At 46.2% G+C, this 10874-nt stretch overlaps 1 protein-coding gene across 9 annotated transcripts in view; it reads left to right on the top strand.

Annotated features, from left to right (window-relative positions):
• Positions 1-10420, top strand: part of RNF152 (ring finger protein 152) — a 72845-nt gene extending 62425 nt beyond the window's left edge. For all 9 annotated transcript variants that reach the window (XM_044934784.2, XM_025273726.3, XM_044934783.2 and 6 more), the window contains one exon: positions 8877-10420. In XM_044934784.2, coding sequence (XP_044790719.1) covers positions 9022-9636 — 615 coding nt within the window. In that variant the 5' untranslated portion in view covers positions 8877-9021 and the 3' untranslated portion in view covers positions 9637-10420. The remainder of the gene's footprint in view (positions 1-8876) is intronic.
• Positions 10421-10874: the final 454 nt, after the last annotated feature.

A 10874-nucleotide genomic window follows, 5' to 3' on the forward strand; every position in this document is an offset into this window, starting at 1 on the left:
GGGATATCTTGCTTGAGCTGAGATGGTTATTGATTAGATATAAAATAGTTATTCCTTTGATTATTGCTACAAATCAAAGTTGTAGCTGTTTTCTGTTAGGGTGTTAGCTCTTTTTATACTCATTCATTAAATTCAAGGCATAAAGGAAGAAGCTTCTTTTTTAAAAAACGTTTTGTTTTATTTTATATTGGGAATATAGGCGATTAACAATGTCGTGACAGTTTCAGGTGGACAACAGAGTGACTCAGCCATACATCTACACGTATCCATTCTCCCCAAGACCCCTCCTATCCAGGCTGCCATGTAAAAGTGAGCAGAGTTCCCTATACCGTACAGGAGGGAAGACCCTTCCAACGGTTCCTGTTTATTTTAGATGCCCACTGCAGATGGGCATTTTAGATGTTGTTAGTTCAGATGTCTCATGTAAACGTGCATGAGATCCCTGACAATGAATATGCATAGATGATCTGTCAGGTATAATGAGAGCGACTATAGGACACACAGCCTGACAGCCCTGTCGCTTGCTGAAAGCCCGAGTGTGGTTAGCAGTTACTCAGGCCAAGGAACTGTCTTCACTAGAAGGACTCGAGGGACCATCTAGTCCAGTGTCCTTGGAGGAGAGGACCCTGAACTCACCGAGAGGTGACCTGCTTAAGGTAACCCATCTACTTAAGGGCAGAACTGGAGCTAAACACTTTCTCTCCCGATTCCTAATAGTAGTGATTGTCTGATAGATACTAAAGCAAACAAACCAACAAAGCCCAGTGCTTATTATCCTGAAATCTGGCTTTAATTCCTAAAAATGTCTTGATTCCAATATGCTTTGATTTTAAATGTTTATCACCAAGTTGTGGATGGGTCCGATTCATCCCTCTTTTCCCTACCTTGGCTTAAACGAAATGCTCCTGAGTAAATACATCTCTGGAGGCTGTGGTTCCGTTTCAGCTGCTTGGTTAGTTGCACTTTTGCAGCAGAAGCTTTGGCACGTGGAGGGCGCGGCACCTAGGCTGTGGCCGTGCCCCTCGGGCTCGTGGTTACCCTGTTAGGCTGTGCCGGCCAGGCTAGTCCCACGGCTGTGTGGCGAGTCCCCAGGTGACCACTGCCTTCTGGTGGGTCTGCTGCTCTGCCCGTTTAGCCAGTGACCTCTGTCCTACCCCGCCTGCCTCTGCTACCTCGGCCGATCTGCGTCCAGCACTGGCACCATCCTTTGCCCCGTACCCCCTGGTCACTCAAGACTTGTTTTTTTGCCACACCGCATTGTTTGTGAGATCAGAGTTCCCTGACCTGGGATGGAACCTGTGCCCCCTGCAGTGGAAGTTCAGAGTCTTAACCACTGAACCGCCAGGGACGTCCCTGCTCAAGACTTTGAAGTAACCATTCTTACTCTCCAGGTTTTCTGTATCATCAAATACTGCAAACCATGATGCTCATGGGAGAAAACAGGACAACTTTTTTTTTTTAAAGTTTGGGCTGATAGAATCCTCATTTGAGATTTGTTAGAGCCCTGTGATCCACTGCCTTCTCCATGAAGACAGACAGTTGTTACACAAATTGGACTTTACACGCATTAGGCAATTGTGTCCTGAAAGGGTTGCTCTCTGCTACCAGAGGAGCAAACGTCAGCCACACACCTGCCACCACCAAGCCATTCCCATTCTTGCCATTAATCAGAGTGTTTGCCAAGATCCAGTATAACTAAATGGTCTTGCCAGTCAAAATGCCAGATTAAATGGAATTGTAATTATTTTCTCTAATCTCATTTCAAATATTTACATTTTCTTGAATAAGTAAATGACCTGTATCAAAAAGACATGCTACTTTAAGAGAGTAAGAAAAGCATGCTGCCGGGGTCCAGCCCCGGTGGATCCAGGGAATTCGAAGGCTAGACGGCATCGGTGATCAGGAAACAACAGCTTATTTAAATGTTAATTAAAGATATAAAGAGTGGTTAAATAAGGATAGCTCAGTGAGGAAATTCAGTGGAAAAAAGAGGCTGAATAATTCAGCCAGAAGGTGAGAAGAAGAATGACATGGGGAGACCAAGTTTTGGTGAACAAGGCCCGCACTTTATTTTCCAAAGTAGTTTTTTATACCTTAAGTTATGCATAGAGGATAATGGGGGAAGGGGTAGAGTCATGCAGTAAGCCAGGCTTTCTTCCTGCAAACTTATAATATGCAAAAGTTTAGGTGATTTGCATCATCTTCCTCAGAGGCCTGTTAACATTTTAAGACCCTTTCTTCAGAAAACTTATTTTTCTCTAATGGTGATTAGTCAGGCGCCACCCTCCAAAAGCATTAGATAAAGTTGCATTCCTATAGGGCAAAGGTGTGGTGGGCTACAACAAGAAAAAGAATTAACTCCAGGGTCCAAGGTTACAAACATTAAAGCTACTACTTACATTCCTGAATGTAATCAATACACTGCCAGGGACACAGCAGGTAAGGGATATGGAAACTTAGCAGCAAACATTGGCCCAACAAGTGAAAAACCCTTCACCAATACAATTTCTAATCAATCTTTTAACTGCTCAAAGGAATCTGTATTTAGACAGTTTAGAACATCTTATGCCTCTCACAGTTGGGAGGCTCTGAACAATCACATGTGGTCGGAAGAACCTATTCAGGAGAGAGATGGTAGTGGGGGACAGCCCCCAGTAAAGTCAGAGGTGTAGGTGAGAGCACAAAGCAGTAAAGTAGGCAGACTCTGGTTTTGGGGGTAGATGCTCGAGAATTTCCAGGGGGACTCCTGAGGCTCGATCCCGCCTTTGTGTATGCCGAGCCCCCTTCCTCATGACCTTTGCCATGGGCGGAGTTCCTCACGCCGGCTCCCGGCATCATACAGTGACTAGTTTAATCTCTGACTGCGAGGTTTTTTTCAGTACAACCACTGAATTTAAGATCCTCATGTGGACCACAGATGGAACCATCAAGGCCAGCCAGATGTAATCCATATCAGCTCATGTCACAGTGCTGGGGAGAGGCTTCATACTTGATGTCACGGTTGCAAACCCAAGTCACAGTGTACGAAGAATCGTGAAAGTGTAAGCAGGGAAAAACTGCCTGGATTGTAGCTGGCAGCTTCTGTATCCTAGAGTTTCATATTTGAGGGTTTTGTATCTGAGGATACAGAGGGCCAGCATCCTAGGCCATTTTAAATAAGGAGCTTGAACATTCTTGGATTTTTTTTTTCTTCTTTCATTCTTGGATTTTGCAACTGAAGTGACTTAGCAGCAGAAGCAGCAGCAGAGGGGATTCTGGAACCAGTCCCCCACAGACACCGAGGGATGGATATATTTTATCAGCTTTTTTATCCTTATGTGCCTGGACTTCTGAAAGCCACTAAACTATAAAAACTCAGTGTTGAAGACCACCCACTAAATTCATGGGAGCACTTCATCACACCCACACTTTAATAAAGATGCTTAAAATTATGTAGTTTTTTAACAAGAAGAAGTTTTCTTTTGTGAAGATATACTGGTATCGTAAAGCACCGCATGTTGGTTGACCTTGAGCAACAAGGACAGTGTACACACCCTCTGGTTCTGGCATTTTCCCTCCAAGTCACACCTTCCTCCGTTTATACGCATCCCAGTTTCTTAAGCGGTTTTAAAACCAGGGCATGAATTAGCTTTGAGTTCAATGATGATTCAGGGCCTTTCATTTGTATATTGTGCAATTGACATTATTTATGAGACTGTTTTTAAGTATTTTAAAATTAAGGTATATACTTTTTTTTGTTAGCTGCTGTGTGCAACACACAGGAATCTACGTTCCCTGACCAGGGATTGAACCTATGTCCCCTGTAGTGGAAGTGCAAAGCCCCAACCACGGAACTGCCAGGGAGGTGTCAAAACTACTGTTTTATGAAGATATATTTGACTATAAATTGTATCTTGTAAAACATATTAGTTTGAGAAGGCTCTCCCTTAGCTGTTATTCCTCTTTTTGTGGTCTGTCTGGTTGGTTTCTATTTTTTTTTTTAATCTTTACATTCTTTCAAAATAAACTGTAGTGACATTTAAAACTCATTCCAGTGTATCTCAGTTTACACCTGTTCTTGTGCATTCTGCCCAAATGCTCTTTCCTTTTGACTCTGAGTGTTTACCTTGAGCGTCGCATCTCGCTCCTGTACGGACGGTGATGGCGAAGACAGGCTGCGTGTGGTGCTCATGTCTCCTGCGCTCGACTGGGAATTTTGAGTTTCTTGTCTAGCTTATGTGGACCTTATTTTTTTTATAGTTGACTCACATCTTTTGGGTTTATGAAAGGAAGAAAGGGAGATGAAAGGGAGAAAGAATGATTCATCTTTAGCTTTGGTCCAGAGCCTCATAAATCTTCTTCTCTTTACCTAACTAATCATCATCATTACTAATTATGAGACAGGAAATAAACTGGAATTCAGTTCGGGCTTCACGTAGAGCAAATCAGCGTATAAATCAAGAGGCTGTCCTGTCATCAGAAAGACGTGAAGAGCTGAGCAGAGAGGGGAGGAACTGTTTTCCCTCTGCTTCTGTGTTTGGCCTCTGTTTTAAGGCCTACTCTTGGATGAAGTTGGAAATTTTAACTTGGATATGTTGGAAATTGAGTCGTATAATCTAATCTTAAGGGAGCTCGACACCAATTAAGTGAATGTTACTTGGAACATAAATTCATGAATAAAGTGCGTGTTGGTTTTGTTGAAAAACGGTCGTGTGGCAGGTCTTGGGGCAGAGCCAGGGGACTCCGCGCCTTCCTCCTCCCTGGGCTGTGGCTCACGGCTGCCCTTCAGGGGCCAGGAGTGCCCTGGGCAGATTGCGCCCACACCTGGCAGAGTCCAGGTTGGAAGGAAGGAGGCATTGGCACCAGGGCTCCCTTAGCCCTTCACTGCCTGGCCATGCCTGAACTCGCCCTTCAGCCGCAAACCTTCAGCCGTGTGTGTGTGTGTGTGTGTGTGTGTGTGTATGTATCCTGGTGGCTCAGACTGTAAAGAATCTGCCTGCAATGCAGGACACCCAGTTTCAATCCCTAGGTCAGGAAGGTCCCCTGGAGAAGGGTATAGCAACCAACTCCAGGATTCTTGCCTGGAGGATCCCATGGACAGAGGAGCCTGGCGGGCTACAGTCCATGGGGTCGCAGAGTCGGAATCGACTGAGCAACTGAGCACTCACACACTCCTCACAGTCTCAGGCTGCCTGGAACGTTTTCGTCTGAGGGACGTGCTGGGAGGGGTCCCTGGGTTTCCTCTTGCGCCACCCCTGTTCTTCCATTCAGCCAGGCTTAACAATAAGTGCTCCCTAAGTGCCTGGCTGCGGTCTGCTGTGTCTGTCTCTGGTTGAGATCTCTCCTCTGGAGGTGCTATCTAGCTCTCTCAGGCCCAGTCCTGACTTTGCTCTGCAATATCAGACCCATGTTTTCAGCTTCCTTTTGATTCTTTAGCATCTTCCTGAGTGCCTGATTTCTTATACTGTCCCCGCACCTCAAATGGAGTCCATCCCAAACAGGACTCATCGTGTTTCTCTCCACCTTTCCTGTTTCTCTCGTGTCTGTTTCACCCTCCTCTCTCTCGGCCTTTGCCTCTTCCCCTTACAACCTCGTTGTCAACGTGGCCAGATCCCACTTGACTCCTGTACAAGCTGTCAGCACTTTTGGTCTCTTCATCCTCATCACCACTGTTGACTTCAGACACACACACATGCACGCACACGCACACACTCCTTATCTCGCCTAATATTACAGTAGCTTCCCAGCAGGTCTTTCCAGTCTATTGACCGTGGCTCCCTGATGAATCCCGCGTCTTTGGCACTTGGGGCTGTCCACAGTTTGTGGTCTGGGGTCTGTGGCCTGGGCCTGGGTCCACTCCCCTCTCCCCTCCCTGTGGGCTCTGCTCTCCCCAGCTGGACCTGCGGGACGGTGTGTGCAGGTTCTGTGTGAACTTTGTTTCTTTAAAAGGCATGCGGGGACTTCCTGGTGGATCAGTGATTAAGAGCTCGCCTTGCAATGCAGAGGGTGTGGGCTCGACGCCTGGTCAGGGAGCTCAGAGCCACATGCCTCGCAGCCAAGAAACCAAAAACAGAAGCAATAAAGGCTTTAAAAAAATAAAAAGTCAAAGGTGTCTGTATCAAAGACCTACACTTCTAGCCTAAAGCTGTGCAGCTCTCTCTTAGAGATGCATCTGTAGGTCGCTCTTGTGTTAGAGAAAGCCTAGCAGCGTCACAGCTGGACTGCAAAAGTAACTGTAATTAATCGCTCACCCTTTTCCTTTGCGCATGCTGGTTTCTGAACTTGAAAGTAGCCTGCCCCTGATTTTACCTGTCGAAACCCTCTCCATAATCCAGACTTTTCACTGAGCCTCTTTGATTGCTCCATCCAGCTCCAGTAAGGCAAGCATCACTACATTCATAACTATTTAACTGCACAGCTGTTTAAGTACCTCTAGTCTGGGAGTTTCTTATGGGTGGTGACAAGGTCTTTTGTTACAAAGGACAAAAATAATGACCATAATGCTTGACACATGGTAAATATTCAATGAGAATTTGAATGAATAAATGAATGGAAGAGAAAATATGTTCATGAGTTCATTCTTGCCTAACTTTAAATAGCTTAGGAGTGGTATTTGGGTCTGATTCATCTCATTAATCTACCATGGCTAGTATTGTGTTTTTTGCATGATAGATACTCAGTAGATATTTATTTTTTTAATTTCTTATTTCAGTTTTATTGAGGTATAATTGACAAAATAGATTGTAAGACATTTAAAATGGACACTTTAAAGTACGGAAATAAGTATGCATTGTGAAAAGACTCCCCACATCTCATTGATTAACACATCCATCATCTCACATCTTAATCTTTCTTTTTCTTTTGGTGAGAACATTTTAAGTTCTACACTTAGCAGATTTCAATTCTTCCACAACTATTTATTGAAGTAGTGGATAGATGAGCTGCTGCTCCTGCTGCTAAGTTGCTTCAGTCGTGTCTGACTCTGTGCGACCCCATAGAGGGCAGCCCACCAGGCTCCTCCATCCCTGGGATTCTCCAGGCAAGAACACTGGAGCGGGTTGCCATTTCCTTCTCCAATGCATGAAAGTGAAAAGTGAAAGTGAAGTTGCTCAGTCGTGTCCGACTCTTAGTGACCCCATGGACTGCAGCCCACCAGGTTCCTCTGTCCATGGGATTTTCCAGGCAAGAGTACTGGAGTGGGGTGCCATTGCCTTCTCTGGATAGACGAGCAGTTGATTATAATATGCGCCTTCTGAATGCTATTTTACTATATTTTATTTTCAATAATTTAAGTCCTCTTACTACAGCAAAACCAGTCCATCCTAAAGGAGATCAGTTCTGGGTATTCATTGGAGGAACTGATGTTGAAACTGAAACTCCAATACTTTGGCCACCTGATGCGGAGAGCTGACTCATTTGAAAAGACCCTGATGCTGGGAAAGATTGGGGGCAGGAGGAGAAGGGGACAACAGAGGATGAGATGGTTGGATGGCATCACCGAAACAATGGACATGGGTTTGGGTAAACTCCAGGAGTTGGTGATGGACAGGGAGGCCTGGCGTGCTGCGGTTCATGGGGTCGCAAAGAGTCAGACACAACTGAGCAACTGAACTGAACTGAACTACAGCAAATATTTTAAAATGTTTCTCTTTTGATTGTCAGCATTAATTTTATCAGTGATTATTTCTGACTTTAAATTTTTTCTACATTTTGATTTTGATCTTAAATCGTAATCACCGTGGAGGGGTGTATTCATAATTTCACAAAGGAAATCAGAAAGAAAAAGAAGGTTCTCTTTTTAAGAAAAATGTGAAGGAGGTTATCTATATTATTAGCTCCTGCTTCTGGGTGTAGGTGGGGTTCTAGGCCTAATTGCTAGTCCTACAACAATGGTTGAACAGTTTTTTCCAGAGTCATCATGGTTCCATTCAGAACACATAATTCGGATGCTTTCAATAGGAAATGGTGTTGGGCAGCATTTATTAAAACATTTGATGGATTCCTTAAACTCCAGTTAAGTTGAACTAAGTTATCCTGCCTCCTGTCAATACCAGAAGGCTAACATTCTTCTTCTCCTCTTGTTTTTTTTTTTGTTTTTTTTTTTGGTGAAGGCTGTTTGCCAGTGTTCTTTGACAATAATACTTGATTATAATCAGTGAATTACTGATATTTGCTTTTGGTCCTATTGATGCAGTCCCAAATAATCATGAAATTAAAAGAACTGCTAGTGATTGATCCTGTGTATTTTTGTGACCCTTACTGCCTCAAGATTCATTGTTGTTATTTGGCGGTTGTTTTGACTCTCTTTAAAGACATTTGACAAAAATTGCCTTAGTTCAGGAGATTCGGTGGAAAAGATAACCGATACCTGTGTGTGCTTCTTTGGTGGCACCATTTTAATAACCCGTGAGAGAGGAATAGTCCTAACCCACATCCATCCCGGGAGCTGGTTATGTGAGGTACCTAGATTTGTAGAGGTGCCTGTATCTGGCAATGAGCACTTACAGGATGGTGAGCAGAGTCAGGAAAAGAAGGCCAGAGGCGCAAAGGAAAGAAATTTAGGAAATGCTAGAAGCTTATTGGAAATGAGAGAATTTCTGCAGTATGTTTAGAAGAACAGTTCAGAAGAACAATAAAACAGAAACAGCAGGCTCCCTCTGTAGAACATTTGGAGGGCATTGCATACCCTGTAGAGATACTTGTTTCTTCAGAAATAAGAAAAGTATTCGAGGAGAAACTTGCTCACTCATTGTCCACTGGACATCCCGAGACTCTTCCAGTCTCAGGAGCGGGAAACTTGTACTCGTTTAACCCGACATCCAGACTTTCGAGCAGTGAAACATCCATCTCGGCTTGCTGGAAGTAATTCACTTTGTGTGCGTTTTTGTCTCCTTCAGAAATGCACACGCCTGAGTATGCTGGAAGCCTGTGAGCGCCCCGACCCCCCGGCGACTGCTGCGAGGCCCTCGGGAGGAAGCGGGCTGAGCGGCGGACTCTGACTCGGGATCGGCCCTGCCCGGACCTCCGCGCCCGGCGCTCGCCATGGAGACGCTCTCGCAGGACTCGCTGCTCGAGTGCCAGATCTGTTTCAATTACTACAGCCCCCGGCGGAGGCCCAAGCTGCTGGACTGCAGGCACACCTGCTGCTCCGTGTGCCTGCAGCAGATGCGGACGAGCCAGAAGGACGTGCGGTGCCCCTGGTGCCGGGGCACCACCAGGCTGCCCCCGGGCTTCTCGGTGTCGCAGCTGCCGGACGACCCCGAGGTGCTGGGGGTCATTGCCATCCCACACGCCTCCGAGCACACGCCGGTCTTCATCAGACTCCCGAGCAACGGGTGCTACATGCTGCCCCTGCCCGTCTCCAAGGAGCGCGCGCTGCTGCCCGGCGACGCGGGCTGCCGCCTGCTGCCCGGGGGCCAGCCGAAGGCGGTGGCCATGGTGAGCGTCCCCGCGGCCGAGCAGCAGCCCCTGCAGCCCGCGGCCCCGGGCGAGGCGGCGGCAGAGGAGCCGGACCGGCGGGGCGCGGCCAAGAGCTCCACCTGGTCCGGCGTGTGCACCGTCATCCTGGTGGCCTGCGTCCTGGTCTTCCTCCTCGGCATCGTGCTCCATAACATGTCCTGCATTTCTAAGCGCTTCACTGTGATATCCTGCGGCTGAAGGGCCTGCGGGCAAGGCTCCGTGGGCGCCCACTCGGGGCTGAGCAGCTGTTGGTGGGGGGATCGCGGTGAGAAGGCGGGGGGGGCCCGCTGACCCCGGAGGGCCCGGTGCTGGCCCCCGGCCCTGGGCCACCATTTGATTACCCGAAGACAGACACAAAGGGCAGACCCGCGGTCCCAGCCGGAAAGCAGGCGGAGCGCTCGGATCCCTGGTGGCGACATCTTCGAAGACGGTTGCATGCATCCTCATAATCACCTATTAAATGGACTGTAATTTATCATTTCTCCAAATCATGTTACAAGATAGACCTATTCTACTTAGACGTTAAACTGTTGGAGGTGCATACCATGTGATCTTCTCTAAATGTGGTAGATTAAAGCAAAGATGCTCTGCATACAAGTAGAATTAAACCTGAAAATCCATGTAAAAATTCAACTGCAACATGAAGTGCTGGTTTCTTTCCTTTTTTTGAGAAAATGAAACCCTGTCTCCATTTAGTTGCTATGACTTTTTATACCATTTTGAATGGCACCCAAAGTAAAATAAGTTAAGCGGACCGTTCTCTTTTCAGGAAAACATCTGAGTGAGTGTTTCCAATGTGCTGTGTTTGTCACGTACCTTCGCTTTTCTTCCCTTGTAATTAGAGCTCGCTGTGTGTTTATTAAACCGAAGGCCCGACAGGGGAGCAATAAACTGAGTAATAGTGAGAAATGCCTAATCCCACAGGAAACCCACATGCCGATTTTTCTCAAGCCGTCTCACAAATAAGAATTTTAAATGTAAATATTGTGTATTTGTGTGTGTGTGTAATTTGATTTACCTCAGGTCTTGAATCTTTTCAGAAGAATCCCAGGAGTGAGACTTTGTAGGCGTGAGCGTGTTGAGCCTGAAACGACGGCCACCTTGCGGCCACCTGGACCCCCCAGCGAGGTGTCACAGACATGTCACTTCCATACTTGCTCCTCTTCTGTGTGTTCAAGTCCTGTATTCTGTAAGGCACAAACGGAGAATACAGGAGATTCTGTCTTTTCTCCCAGTTTTGATGTGTTCTAACAGCCGTGAGTGTTGGTAACTGCTAACAAACCTGGACTGGCATTTTAAGACAGTCCATGATTATTTCCTGAAAGAGATTGCTCCACGAGAGTTAAACCATTCCACACTCCAGTTTCTTCTTGTGGGCAGAAGTGAGAGTTTCTCTTCTATTTCAAGATATGTTTTTATTGAGAAAAATGGCAAGG

This window comes from Bubalus bubalis, chromosome 22 (genome assembly GCF_019923935.1).
Source record: "Bubalus bubalis isolate 160015118507 breed Murrah chromosome 22, NDDB_SH_1, whole genome shotgun sequence".
NCBI lineage: Eukaryota > Metazoa > Chordata > Mammalia > Artiodactyla > Bovidae > Bubalus > Bubalus bubalis.